Here is a 15,152-nt window from a genome sequence, read left to right as displayed (position 1 = left end):
TCAGACTGCCTATTTTTTCTTCCTCTTGGAGTGGTGAGCATAGAGGAGAAGAAGAAGAGATTGGATTTATACCCCGCCCTTCACTCGGAGTCTCAGAGCGGCTTACAAACTCCTTTCCCTCCCCCTCCCCACAACGGACATCCTGTGAGGTAGGTGGGGCCGAGAGAGCTCTGAGAGAACTGCCCTTGAGAGAACAGCTCTGACAAAACTACAGCTTGCCCAAGGTCATCCAACCAGGTGCAAGTGGAGGAGTGGGGGAATCAAACCCGGTTCTCCCAGATTAGAGTCCACATGCTTAACCACGACACCAAACTGGCATAGCAGTGCCAACAATGGGCAGAGCCATCTCTGGGCTTTCAGGAACATCCTGCTTACTGACAGGCTCCACCACCAGCTTGGCAAAAATTGTGAAAAATGCTCGAAACGTCACACAACTGCAGTTATGAGCGGAAGACTTGAAATACACCCCAAACCTCACAGGACTGTAGGCAGGCTGAAGTCCCTCTTGGTGCACAGCCTGGCCAGGACGGAGGCTGAGGGGGAGCATGCTGGTGAACACCTGCTTTTCAGCCGGAAGGCCCCAGGCTCTGTCTCCACTTAGAAGGATGAAGGACGGAAAGCACGGCCTTAAGTTCCCGTCCGCGATGCACCACATAGTCATAGATTACCATGTGGTTTTTATATATGTGTACAATAAACCAATAAGCTCAAATACTTTGGCCACCAAATGAGAAGGGAGCACTCACTGGAGAAGAAGACCCTGATGCTGGGAAAGATTGAAGGTCAAAGAAGATGGGGACGGCAAAGGATGAGATGGTTAGACAGTGTCATAGATGCAAAGAACATGAAGTTGAGCCAACTTCAGAGGACGGCAGAAGACAGGAAGGCCTGGCGCAATGTGGTCCATGGGGTTGCAAAGAGTCGGACTCAACTGTGCGACTGAACAACAACAAAACAATAAACCAGGGGTCCCCAACGTGGTGCCCTCGGTGCCTGGTGAGAGCCAGTGTGGTGCAGTGGTTAAGAGCGCGGAATCTAATCTGGGAGAACTGGGTTTGATTCCCCACTCCTCCACATGCAGCTGCTGGTGTGACCTTGGGTCAGTCACAACTCAACTTCTTTCAGAGCTGTTCTCTCAACGGCAGTTCTCAAGAGAGCGCTCTCTCAGCCCCCCCACCTCATCGGGTGTCTATTGTGGGGAGGGGAAGGGAAAGGAGATTGTAAGACTGAGACTCTCCAATCAAGGCTTCCTCTAAGCTGTGGAGTCTTGTGAGCAAAAATTCTGCTTTGTGAGCTACTGTCATTCAAGTTGTGAGCAAGCGATTTAGCTACGGCATAAATTAGTTTGCTCTGTAGGTATCCTTCCTGAGCTGAGACCAAAATGTGTGAGCCGGAGGCTAAAAAACTGTGAGCTAGCTCACGCTAACTCAGCTTAGAGGGAACACTGTGACTCCTCTCAGGCATGGAGGTCACTTAACAGCATTTTCTTTCTTTTTTGAGGTGGGCATAGTGTTATGTCAGCCAAACATTCCAACCTTCCTTGTATTACATTCAGTATTCTAATATACTATTCTGAAACAAAACTACAATAAAATACAGAGGACATATAGTCCCTCTGTTTGAGAATACAGATGTGAGGACAGAATGAGTTACCATATGTAATGAGATAAGAAACCGATATCCCTGTTGAGTCCTGGGGAGGTTTTTGTTCCAAGTGTTATAATAACTTGTAGTTCAGCGATTTCCCTTTCCATTCTGTTCCTGAAGTTCCTTTGTAATAAAACAGCTGCCTTGAGGTCACCCATTGAATGTCTTGGAAGGCTGAAGTGTTTCTGGGTCTCTGTCACACCTCTGTTGAAAATCTGTTCAAAAAAATTTTTAAAATTAATTTTAAAAAACAAAACTGAGTGGCAGGCTTTTGGAACAAACATTCTTTGCCAAAGAGGCTTCAGTGGTCCAACTCAGCCTATTGTCATGTGATACTGCTCCAAGTCTGTCTTTCCCTGTCCCTGCATTTTCCCCCCCTCCCCCCCCCCCCCAAATGCTGGGATATTCCGCAGCCTTGCTGGAATCTCCTAGCTTCAGCACCCCTACCTGATTGGATCCCTGCCAATGCTCCCTCTAAGCCGTGGAATCTTGTGAGCAAAAATTCTACTACTGGCCTTGTGAGTGAGCCATTTGGCCGCTGCACAAATCAGTTTGCTCCGGGGCCATCCTTCCTGAGCTGAGACAAAAACGTGTGAGACGGAGGCTAAAAAAACTGTGAGGTAGCTCGCAATAACTCATCTTAGAGGGAACACTGATCTTGGCCCATCTTCCCAACAGGTACCTCTGCCGATTGGAAGAAATGCGTCAGTCCCTCCGCATCATCTTACAGGCTCTCAACAAGATGCCCCCCGGGGAGATCAAGGTGGACGACGCCAAGATCGCTCCTCCGAAGAGGGCCGAGATGAAGGTAAAAGCGGAGTGGTAAGGAAAGGCGGTCCCAGTCTGGCTCAAGAGATGTGTTAATACAGAGAACAAGAAAAACTGTGAAAAAGTGACGCTTAATATATGTCTTTAAAGAATCATAGAAAAGTGAACAAAAATAATATACATAATCATAGAAAAATATATTGACGGTGATCTCCGGAATGTCTTGCCGTTTTGAAAGATAGCTTGTTGGGGTTTTGCGATTGTCACCCCTTCAGTCATGAAAGGGTTAAGCTGATGTTTCTGTGTTCTAGTAAGCAAGTTTCACATAGGGACAATTAGGCGTCGAGTAGAATCTTCCTGCCAAGAAAGGGGAGGTCTTAATGAGGTGGCCTTAAGACTGATTATTGGCTAATCAATATATTGGAGATAGTACATGCCATTTTGCATGTACACAGCTTCGAGAGAGGATTGGATAAACACATGGAGCAGAGGTCCATCGGTAGCTATTAGCCACAAGGTGTAGATGGGACACTCTGTCTGGTGCACTGATGCTCTGCTTTCTAGGTGCATGGGGGAGCCACAGTGGGAGGTCTTCTGGAGCTCTTGGCCCTGCTGGTGGATTTCCTGGTGGCACCTGGGTTTTGGCCACTGTGTGACACAGTGTTGGACTGGATGGACATGGCTTCTCTTGTGTTCCTAAAAAACGGGCAGAACAGAACATTCCTCCCGACTCTCTCTCTCTTTTATATGTGTAGCAAAAGTTGCTAACTGAGAGGAGAGGATTGAAACAGCCCCCCACCTTTTAACCTTTCTCTTTTCATAATTGTGCACAGTCGTTCACATCAACTGACATCTGCTCCCCTCTGCTGTGGCCATCAGCAGCAGTCCGTTGTTTATTCTTTCGTTCCTCAAAGCGATCTCAACCAATCAGGGAGCAAATCCTGAATGCCGTGACATTAGCAAGACTGTTTTACTAGGGACAAGTGATGCCGGCTAAGAGTGCAATCCTGCGCAGAGCTAATCCAGTCTAAGCCACTGACTCCCGTGGGTCTAGACTGGAGTAACTCTACACAGGATTGCACTGTTAGAGCGTGAACAGTGGTTCGTATGCCGCTCGCGTCAGCGGTCCTAACCAATCAGGGGTCATCCTGACGATCGATCCCTTTCATAGTGACCCTTGAAAACCTGATGAAATGGAGGGTGAGTGACATTTTGAAGTTCACACACACACAGAAACCTTTTTGCCTCACCCTTAGCTAATAATGCTGCTACTTAATTGTCACCTTCATTTTGTGGAGTTCTTCTCTCTCTCTCTCTCTTTCTTTCCCCAGTCTTCAATGGAGGCCCTGATCCACCACTTCAAGCTGTACACGGAAGGCTACCAAGTGCCCCCTGGCGCAACGTACACAGCCATTGAGGCTCCCAAGGTACTCGTCTACATTCTCTCAGTACATGAATTACAGTGAACACCCAGGAGTATTGCTTATCATAACCATGGAATCATCTGCGGGCCTTTAACGTTCAGGAAGGTCCGGCTCCAGTCCCTTTCCCAAAACCAGGGATCAGGGTTTGACAGACTTAGGTAGAAGCCATCAAGAATGCATCTGAGCGTGTGCAGAGTGCTCTCCCCTCCCCACTGAGTAGCCACAACCAGACAGTTCTCATCTAGGCTTAAGAGGCGAGATACCCTGATTTCCAAAGATCCCAGCCGCCTGTCATTTCAGCAATTGCGCCATGTGTGATTCTCTCTCTTCCTCCCTCCCGATCTTTCCAAGGGTTGTATCTTTACACTCCTCTCCTTGGGGTTAGTGAAGGGGGTCAGAAATGGCAGCAGACAGGAGGTTGGGTCTGCGTACTCCTTTCCCACGTTAACTTGCCAGCAACCCGGTGAGTGCTCACACAACTGGACAGCCAGGCACTCTTTTCAGCCAAACCAGGACTGAAGAGTGGCCGGCATCGGCTCGGCTCTGATCTGCTAAATAAAGCTCTTTAACTGTTCCTCCTACCTCTCCAGTAAATGGCTGTTTTCCTTAGGAGATTGTTTTTGCTGTTCCTTAACACTTGGCAGGATTGGAGAAAATGGTTAACTAATTGGCCCCCCTGGTCCCAAACAGACTTTTCTGGGGTCTCTGCTTTAGGCTGAATCCTAGAATCCTTTGTTTACTTCATTTAGTAAAGGTAAAGGTTCCCTTGCTCGAAAGCCAGTCGAATCCAACTCTAGGGTTGCGGTACTCATCTCCGTTTCAAAGCCGAAGAGCCAGCGCTGTCCAAAGACGTTTCCGTGGTCATGTGGCCAGCATGACTAAACACCAAGGCGAACGGAACGCTGTTACCTTCCCACTGAAGTGGTACCTATTTATCTACTTGCTATTTCTTGCTTTCGAACTGCTAGGTTGGCAGGAGCTGGAACTAGAGACGGGAGCTCACTCCGTCTTGCGGCACCCAGGTCTCGAACTGCTGAACTACTGACCTTCCACAGCCTGCAGTTCAGCATCTTAACCACTTGAGCCACCGCAGCTCCATTACTTCATTTACACCCCACTTTTTTCCCCAATGGGAACCCAAAGCAACGTATAGTATTCCCCATTCCTCCACAGTATCCTTACAACAACAGCCCTGTAGGTAAGTATAATGGACAGGTTAGGTTCCATCTCTCCCTAACAGCAACCAATGGAAGTTGACAGAGTGTTAGAGAGGAACAGTTAACACAGCAGTTAAGAAAGCAGTTACGGAGTTGAGAGCGGGTCTGGCTGAGAGAAGTAATTAAGATGTGGAATCCACTGCCTCAGGAAGTTGTGGTGGCCACCAGCATAGACCGCTTGTTGGGGTTTTGCGAGTTTCACCCCTTCAGTCATGAAAGGGTTAAGCTGATGTTTCTGTGTTCTAGTAAGCAAGTTTCACATAGGGACAATTAGGCGTCGAGTAGAATCTTCCTGCCAAGAAAGGGGAGGTCTTAATGAGGTGACCTTAAGACTGACTATGGGCTAATCAATAAATTGGAGATAGTACATGCCATTTTGCATGTACACAGCTTCAAGAGGGGATTGGATAAACACACGGAGCAGAGGTCGATCAGTTGCTATTAGCCGCAAGGTGTAGACGGTATACTCTGTCTGGTGCACTGATGCTCTACATTCTTGGTGCTTGGGGGAGCCACAGTGGGAGGTCTTCTGGAGCTCTTGGCCCTGCTGGTGGACCTCCTGATGGCACCTGGGTTTTGGCCACTGTGTGACACAGAGTGTTGGACTGGGTGGGCCAATCAGGCCGTAGGGATAAACAAACAAGGAATTATAACTTTTATTGCTTTGAACACTGAAGAAGGCAAGGTAGAAATTACAACATTGGTCAATCTTAGGGAGAGGCGGAACCTAACCTTCAGCAGGTTAGGCTGAAGAGGAGAAAAGATTTTGGATTTATACCCCACCATTCTCTACTTGAAGGGGTCTCAGAGCAACTTACAATCTCCTTTCCCTTCCCCTCCCCACAACAGAGACACCCTGTGAGGTAGGTGGGGCTGAGAGAGCTCTTTCAAGGACTGCTCCTGAGAGAACAGCTCTGAAAGAACTTGTGACTGACCGAAGGACACAGCAGCAGCTGCATGTGGAGGAGTGGGGAATCAAACCCGGTTCTCCCAGATTACAGTCTGCGCTCCTAACCACTACACCAAACTGACGGAGAGTGTGACTGGCCAGTGATCGTCCAGCAGACTTCCATGACTGAGTGGGGTTTCAATTCTGGGTTTCCCGGATTCTAGTCCAACACTCTGACCCCTACACCACACTAGCAACCATTGCTTTTGTGCTGCTAGCATTGGCCACAGTTTCAGGGTTTAGCATCGCCTCAAATTAAGCTTTGCTAGTTTGCAGTGGCAACTTTCAAATCAGATACAGTCACTTCCTCTCCTGTGCCAGGACAAGCACACTGGTGACTAAATGGCTTTGAGTCTAATTTTATCCGTTCTGCGTTCTGCTGCTGCAGGGGGAATTCGGTGTCTATCTGGTCTCCGACGGTAGCAGTCGACCCTACCGCTGTAAGATTAAGGCTCCCGGCTTTGCCCACCTGGTAAGATAATATTTGTCAGCGCACTTGGAGAGGCTACAACGGGTCTTGAACCAGAGGACTGTCGGGTGGGATTACAGCTGGAGCTCCACCGACCAACTCTGGTGATAGGAGAGTTCTGCAGGGGCAACAGTCAGGAAGCCAGCCGTCCAGAGCAGTGGTACTCCCTGGCCTTCTCGTTGAGGCTTCCAGATTCACCTGATGCTTCCTGACCAACTTTTCATTGACCTCAAGTGGGACGACAGCCTGAACACCATTAGCCTACCCTGTAGAAAGGAGGGCTCTGCAGGAAGAGTAGCCAAGGAGGTCAGGCCATTCAGAGCGGTGCTACTCCCTGACACCCCCCTCCCCCCCGGGTAGATGCTTCCAGATCAGACTTGATGCTTCCTGTCCCACTTTTCATTTATGCTAGGCAGGGTTACAGCCTGAACACCACCAGCCTGCTCTGGCGAAAGGAGGGTTCTGCAGGGAGACTAGCCAAGGAAGCCAGCCGTCCAGAGAAGTGATACCACCTGACTCGCTATAGATGTTTCTGGATCAAGTACCTGACACTATAGGAATCCCTGCTCCAGCCGTCATGCAGCAGGGCCTAATCCTGGCAGAAGTTCTTTCCCTTGGTCTCCTGATCTTCCACCTCGTCCCTAGCTCTACTCCTTTCTCAGGGCTTTTTTTTGTAGAAAAAGCCCAGCAGGAACTCATTAGCATAACAGGCCACACCCAACAGCAGAAACTCATTAGCATAGTAGGCCACACCCTGGCAGCACAGCACATTAGCCTATTAGGCCACACCCCCATGTCACCAGAAGTGTTGTCATCCAGCCACACCCGCCTTTTGCTTCTTATTCTGTTTACCTTGTTTGTTGTCAAAACCCAGGGCTTTTTTTGTAGCAGTGACTCCTTTGCATGTTAGGCCACACACCCCTAATGTAGCCAATCCTAATGAGTTTCTGCTGTTGGGTGTGGCCTATTATGCTAATGAGTTCCTGCTGGGTGTGGCCAACTCAGGAGCCAGCCGGAACTCCATTCCTGTGCATTTCTGCCCAAAAATAGCCCTGTCCTTTCTAAGATGGAAGCCAGAGCTGGTCTGTCCTCCTTGGCCTCTTCCCTTAAGCCTTTCGAAGGCCCTAGCCATTACTGAGCATGTCCATTGTCTTCCCTCTACCCACAATTCAAATGGGGGCATGGGCAAACCTGTGAGGGACCAATAGCACCTCTTGGGCATCCCCTTCCCCGCCCCAAGGGTGGGGCTTCCCAACAACCAGTTGTCAGACAGCTGGTTGTCAAATCAATTTATTTATTTATTTAATTCGATTTGTATCCCACCCTCCCTGTCGAAGCAGTCAGCTCACACGAAAAAGTTAAAATATAATAAGATGCAAATTCATTACATACAAAACACCTCGTAAAATTCATATACGTTGCAGATACAATTCGCAAGTCAATACCGCTTAAGTGCTAGTGGCGGCTCATGTTTTGTTCTAGAATTTGGAATACATTTTTACGCAACGAATTTAAACTCTTTTTAAAATGCCGGTTTCTTACAAAGAACTTGTCGGAAGGAGTTCTTGGCGTTCTCACAAAACTGTAAACTATTGTTTTATCTCTAGTGGCTTCATCTATTGTTTATTATTTATCTGTTATTTGTTACCTGTACTAATTTTACTATTTATTGTATATTTTCAGTCTAGTCTATGTTTGAAATATAGGGGAGGGCGATTTATAAATCTAATGGACAAATAAATACATCTGAAAGGGTCAGCTACCGTCGATCAGCTGACCGGTATGCAGCTCTTTATAAGGTGCATCGGTCAACTCACTGGGCATGGTGGAGGCCGGGCTTGACCCTGTGGAGGACTGAGAAGGAGGGGGGCACGGTACCGTCTCCACCACCCGTTGGCACTGACCCTCCCCCCTTATTATTGTTTATCATATTTCATTTCTCTCCCACTTTGCCACCCTATTAAACAAGGGGAGCACATAGGGTTTGTAGATTATGTCTTTTCCAGTCTTTGACAGGAACCAGACCTGTTCAGCTTCAGCAAGGTTGCTGCATCGAATCCTTTCTGGTCCAGGGACCGGTTTCTGTACCATGCTTAATGCCTCCTGATCCCTATCAAAGGCTCCAGTCCAGGCTTTCCCTGTGGCCTCAGCTAATGGAAGCGCTGCTGTTGTATACACCAGCTTCCTCCGCCTCCCCCTTCCTTGTGAGCCAAGTGTGGCTCACCCATAGAAGAAGAACAGTTGGTTTTATTGCCCCGCTCTTCACTACCTGAAGGAGTCTCAGAGCCGCTTACAATCTCCGTCCCTTCCTCTCCCCACAGCAGACACCCTGTGAGGTCGGTGGGGCTGAAAGAGCTCTGAGAGAACTGGGAGTGACCCGAGGTCACCCAGCAGCTGCATGCGGAGGAGTGCAGCATCAAACCTGGTTCTCCAGTTTAGGGTCCGCCGCTCTTAACCACTACACAAAGAGCCAAGCTGTCAATGACATCCATCTATTTGCAAGGAATAAAACGAATAACTCTGGAAATAGTTTGAGTCCAGTGGCACCTTTAAGAGCAACAAAGTATCTGAGGAAATGCCGTTACACATGAAAGCTTATACTGTGAATAAAACTTTGTTGGTTAAAGGCACAGACTCTGGGAGAACCCGGTTTGATTCCCCACGCCTCCACTTGCAGCTGCTGGATGACCTTGGGCAAGCCATAGAGCTGTCCTTGAAAGAGCAGTTCTCAAAAGAGCTCTCTCAGCTCCCCGCCTACCTCACAGGGTGTCTGTTGTGGGGAGGGAAAGGGAAAGGAGTTTGTAAGCCGCTCTGAGACTCCGAGTGAAGGGCGGGCTATAAATCCAATCTCTTCTCTTCTTATTAAAGGTGCCCCTGGACTCAAACTTTGTTCAGCTGCTTCAGACCAACATCAACAACAATAATACAGTCCACAGTAAACAATAGCCAAAAAACCCAGCAAATAACAACTGTGTACACACACAGGTAATTCAACACCTGTAATCCATCATAAAGGTAAAGGTAAAGGTTCCCTTGCTCGAAAGCCAGTCGAATCCGACTCTAGGGTTGCGGTGCTCATTTCTGTTTCAAAGCCGAAGAGCCAGCGCTGTCCGAAGACGTTTCCGTGGTCATGTGGCCGGCATGACTAAACACCAAGGCGCACGGAACACTGTTACCTTCCCACCGAAGTGGTACCTATTTATCTACTTGCAATTTCTTGCTTTCGAACTGCTAGGTTGGCAGGAGCTGGAACTAGAGACAGGAGCTCACCCCATCTTGCGGCACCCGGGTCTTGAACTCCTGAACTACTGACCTTCCACAGCCTGCAGTTCAGCGTCTTAACCACTTGAGCCACCGCTCAATCTATCATAGGAAAATACAAAAGTCCATAATACCCCAAAGGGAAAGAAGAAAGTCCAGAATAGAAATTTCTCAAAGGGTCCAATTTACATAATAGCAACCTTGGTAGTTGCTTTCTAAAGCTTAGGAGACCTGGCCCATATAGAAACTGAATAAAGTTTGCCTGCTAAGAAATTGCAACGAGACTTCCTGTAGTGGCTTTTTGTTCCTGAGGAAGGACCCGAAGTCCAAAACACTGAACAATACCTAGGAAAAGTGTTGATACCTATTCCAGACTTCATTGTTTCCCTTTGAGAAATTTCTATTCTGGACTTTGTTCTTTCCCTTTGGGATATCGTGGACTTTTGTATTTTCCTATGATGGATTACATGTGTTGAATTACCTGTGTGTTGAAGTCTCTTTTTGTTAACTTTGGTGCGGGTTTGTGCAGTACACAGTTGTTATTTGCTGGTTTTTTGGCTTCAGACCAACATGACTACCCCACCTGAATCTATCTGGAAATAGTTGCTTGTAGAAGGGGAGCGGGAAGGGTTTCCAGCTCTACAGCAACAGTCTGTGTCAGTCTTTCTTCTTCCTGAACTAGGAGAATGTCCGTCGTTGCAAAGGGAAGTGCAGCAGCCTTTGACAGTGTGCATGGATGAGGGCAGCTTCCTTCCTCTTCTTTTGGGTTCCCTTTCTCAGGCCCTGGGCAGCGAAGGGAAGGGCAGGGGGAGAAACGTATGCATTTTCCCTCGCCGACCCCTTGGCCACTGTATGGAGACGTGTATGTTCCACTTTATAAAAAAAATAAATCAGAAATCGACATTCAAAGTGGCTTTTTTGTACCTTGCCACAAGGGAAGATAAAAAGCCGTTGAAATTGCAGAACGTGCATCGGTCATGCAGAGTTATCATCCTACCTTGGCACAACTCTGCTCGTGTTCCTCGTTCGGAGGGTCACGGAGCCTTGCAGGTCGCTGGACCGCTGGAATTTGTAGTCAGCTGCCGTTGGGCTCCACCGAGACGTCGTCCGTGTTCCAGCTTGGCTCAGGCATAATGCGGAGCTGTGGTTTGGCACCGCATTTAAAAGGCTGGAGTGTAGGAAGGGTCCTGATTGATCAGACCAATAGCCTATCTCAGTGATGGCAAACCTTTTAGAGACCGAGTGCCCAAACTGCAACCCAAAACCCACTTATGTATCGCAAAGGGCCAACACGGCAATTTAACCTGAATACTGAGGTTTTAATTTAGAAAAAAACAACTCATACATTAACTTAAGATGATCCAAACAAAGTAAGGAAAGCAATCCCAAATGCTTTCATTTACTTAAAATTATTTGGCAGAGAATTCAACACTTTAATGATGGTCTGGGCCTGGCTGGGGCGATGGCACGCGTGCCCACAAAGAGGGCTCTGAGTGCCACCTCGGGCACCCGTGCCATAGGTTCGCCACCACTGGCCTATCTTGTCCAGCATCCCGTTTTACGCAGTGGCAGCCAATACCCTGGCTTCCTCGCACAGTCCATCCTCCCTGTATGTGCCCAAACTGGCAAACCGCAGTTTTGCACTTGCTCTGCAAAAGCCACTGCTTGTTCCCAGTTTACTTGGTAGACCTGTGGTTCGGATGTAACCGCAAACTGTATTTATCGAAACCCCCAAAGTTACCAGTTAGCTCCCGAAGCATCAAGCAAAGGAAAGAAGGAGAAGAAGAAATTGGATTTATACCCTGCCCTTCACTACCTGAAGGAGTCTCAGAACGGCTTACAGTCTCCTTTCCCTTCCCCTCCCCATCAGAGACACCCTGTGAGGTAGGTGGGGCTGAGAGAGCTCTCCCGAGAACTGTTGTTGAGAGAACAACTCTGAAAGAACTTGTAACTGACTCAAGGTCCCACCAGCAGCTTCATGTGGAGGAGTGGGGGAATCAAACCCAGTTCGCCCAGATTAGATCCTTCCAGCTCACTGATGTGGTGGTCTTATGTCTGACCCAAGCCAAAGTCTGCATTGCCTTTCTAAAAGCAAGTGTCTAGAATGTGTAGAACTCGCTTTTTAAAAATCCAAAATCATAATCGAGAGAGCTGAATTTGATGTCCAGCCCTATGTTCTGCTCTGCTGTTATCCTACACCATTTTGGTGTAGTGGTTAAGTGTGCAGGACTCTAATCTGGAAAAACCAGGTTTGATTCCCCACTCCTCCACTTGCAGCTGCTGGATGACCTTGGGCAGGCCATAGTTTTGTCAGAGCTGTTCTCTCAAGAGCAGTCCTTGAAAGAGCTCTCTCAGCCCCACCTACCTCACAGGGTGTCTGTTGTGGGGAGACTCCGAGTGAAGGGCAGGGTTTAAATCCAGTCTCCTCCTCCTCCTGCTCCTGCTGTTGGATGCTGCTTTTGAGACTTGAGTGGAGAATACAGTTTCAGGCGGTAGCTGTGTTTGTCTGCAGTAGAAGAACCAGATTCAAGTCCAGTAGCACCTTCGAGATCAACATGATTTCCAGGGTATAAGCTTTCAAGAGTCCAAGCTCCCTTTATCAGATAGAAGTGGAGTGGAAGATCTGTAATCCTGCTGTGTTGTACGGCTCTGGCTTGGCAGGACTGGGGAGATCAGATCTTTGGAATAGTTGAATTCCATGCAGTTCTGACCTTAGTATATAAAAAGGTTTAATTTAAGGGGGTCGTCTCGACCAAGCTTGCTGTCCCTCCATGTAACAGGGTTCTGGCCCTATTTTTTTACAACATTCTAAGTTCTGAAAAGAGACCAGTGAAAGTCACACACAGAGTTCTTGAGGCATGTTAGGTGACTTGGGGCCACCACTGAAAAGGCTCTGCTCCTGGGATATGACAGCGATGCTTCTCAGGACAAAAATATTTGGTCAGTTGACTGGTTAACCACTGTTAACCACTGTTAACCAGTCCTCGAAAGAGCTCTCGAAAGAGAATCTTTCCACCCAACCACGCTTCCCCTTCATTGTGTGTGGCCCTAGCTAGGCAATGTAATTGTTCCCTGTAAACCGCTCCGAGCCGACTGGATGGAGTAGTATAGAAATTGAAATGTAAAGTAAAGTAAAGTATGTTAACTAATGGTCAAGCAATTTCAAAGTGTTCACTTTATCTGAGAAATGAAACAAAGGGATACTTGAATCATGAACCAGTTTGCACCCTTATGCTAAGTTCCTTATGCTAAGTTCACAAACGGACAAGTGAACTGTCACTGCAAAAGTGACCCCCTTTTCAAGTTAATTAACGATTACAAATTTGAGCAACGACCAAGACCTCAGGTTGGATCCCGCCAACCCATTTCCCTAACAGCGGGGGGGGGGAGAGCCCCCGCCACAAGAAGACCCCACGTGCTAGGCAGATCCATGGGGTGCCTGTCATTCGGATTCCTATCTGTAGTCCTCTGTGGTATTGCTCCTGGAACAAAGGGGTCAGTTTACAGTGATGACAAATGAAAGAGAAATAGAAAGCCATTCAATTTTATTTTTATCTTTTTAGAAAAACCCATTTTTTAAAGGGTCAAATGAGGGAATTGCTGGTAAACTGATGTCTCTTTTCCCCACCACCCCCACCCTGCTTCTACAGGCCGGCTTGGATAAAATGTCCAGAGGACACATGCTCGCAGATGTGGTGGCAATCATCGGTAGGTCTGGCTTTCTTTCCCTTCTATGAATGTAGCACTTCCCTCCCCCACTTACCCTGATTCTTAGCCGCTAAGGGCAGTATGCATTTATTTATTCCCCATTCCTCCTTTTTTTCTCTCCAACAACCCTGTGAGGAAGGTGGGGCAGAGAGCGTGTGACTGGCCCAAGGTCACCCAGCGAGCTTCCATGGCCGGCTGGAGATTTGAACCTCCCAGGTCCTAGCCAGACATGCTGTTAACCACTTCAATAAAGATTCTGGCTGGGGAGGGGGAGGAGGAGATTGGATCTACACCCCACCCTTCACTAACTGAAGGAGTCTCAGAGTGGCTTACAATCTTCTTTCCCTTCCCCTCCACACAACAGACACCCTGTGAGGTAGCCCGGGCTGAGAGAGCTCTGAGAGAACTGCCCTAGAGAGAACAGCTCTGAAAGAACTTATGACTGACCCAAGGTCACACCAGCAGCTGCATGTGGAGGAGTGGGGGAATCAAACCCAATTCTCTCAGATTAGAGTCCATGCTCTTAACCCCTATACCAAACTGGGAGGGAAGCGCCCATGGAGGAGGCCTGTGATCTTAGCGAAAGGGAATCCGACTAACCTATGTAGTTCTGTTATCATCACAACAACCTTGCGAGGTGGGCCGGGTTGAAAGATTGTGACCGTCCCAAAGTCACAGAGCAATCTCGCACAAATACATGTACGAAGCTGCCTTATACAGAATCCGCCCAGGGGCCCACTGGGGACAACACTGTCTACTCAGGCTGGGAGCAGCTCTCCAGGGTCTCAGGCAGAAGTCTTTGACATCAGCTACTGCCTGGTCCTGTTAAGTGGAGATGCCAGGGATTGAACCCGGGACTTTCCGCATGCCAAGCAGATGCTTTGCCACTGAGCCACAGCCCCTCCCCTCCTCTTCATGGCTAAATGAGGGTTTTGACTCTGTCTCATCTTCCTGCTTCACCCTGCCAAATTAATCTTTCCACCCAACCGCGCTGCCTCTTAACGTGTATCAGTGTCCGTCTGCGGCTGCTGATAACCTCTCTCCCTCCCCTCCTTCACAGGCACCCAGGATATCGTCTTTGGCGAAGTGGATAGATAAGCTTCGCACCTGCCGATGACCACGCGATCCAACCAGAGTCGAGGCTCGTGTGCAGATACTTTAGCCACGCCCCCTCCCCGCTTTGTCTCCGCCCAGACAAGAATGTTGGCACAGACTTGATCTTTTGTTTCTCTGTGTGTGTGTGTGTGTGTGCGGGTGTGAGATGCGGTCTTCCTGCACTGCAGCCGGGCCTTTGTGAAATAAAGATACTCTCAGCCAGCCCTGCGTGTGTGGTGTGGTATCAGCTACCCAAGCCTGCCAATCTCCCTGCCCACCACCCCCGGGCCACTTCCTTTTCCTTTGGTGAGACTTTTCACACTCATTCTTTATAATTTCCAATTCTGTGAACGCTAGGGTCTTCGCGATTTCTCCTCATTTCCCCCACCCCTGGCTAAATCTGTCTTTGGCCAGAGCTACGCTTTCTTATTGAGGGGTGGGAAGGAAGACTGGCCCGAACATTCCCCTGAGCACTTGAACACTCTCTGAGGGGTGCTCATGTAGGGTCCACTACCTGTGAGCCTGAATAAGAACACAAGAAGAGCCCTGCTGGATCAGACCAGTGAGGGTCCATCTAGTCCAGCATCCTGTCTCACACAGTGGCCTCAACCAGT

The 15,152-nt window shown here is 48.5% G+C and overlaps 1 protein-coding gene across 1 annotated transcript in view; it reads left to right on the top strand.

Annotated features, from left to right (window-relative positions):
* The window catches only part of NDUFS2 (NADH:ubiquinone oxidoreductase core subunit S2), a 43,668-nt gene extending 28,910 nt beyond the window's left edge, over positions 1 to 14,758 (top strand). Inside the window, exons 10-14 of the mRNA XM_015408831.1 lie at positions 2,326 to 2,455; positions 3,747 to 3,842; positions 6,394 to 6,477; positions 13,386 to 13,443; positions 14,504 to 14,758. Coding sequence (XP_015264317.1) covers positions 2,326 to 2,455; positions 3,747 to 3,842; positions 6,394 to 6,477; positions 13,386 to 13,443; positions 14,504 to 14,541 — 406 coding nt within the window. The 3' untranslated portion in view covers positions 14,542 to 14,758. The remainder of the gene's footprint in view (positions 1 to 2,325; positions 2,456 to 3,746; positions 3,843 to 6,393; positions 6,478 to 13,385; positions 13,444 to 14,503) is intronic.
* The last annotated feature ends 394 nt before the right edge of the window (positions 14,759 to 15,152 follow it).

This window comes from Gekko japonicus, unplaced genomic scaffold (genome assembly GCF_001447785.1).
Source record: "Gekko japonicus isolate JY-2015 unplaced genomic scaffold, Gekko_japonicus_V1.1 scaffold3964, whole genome shotgun sequence".
NCBI classification, from domain to species: Eukaryota; Metazoa; Chordata; class Lepidosauria; order Squamata; family Gekkonidae; genus Gekko; species Gekko japonicus.
The sequence above is the reverse complement of the archived record's forward strand: the minus strand, read 5'-3'. Positions and strand labels throughout refer to the sequence as shown.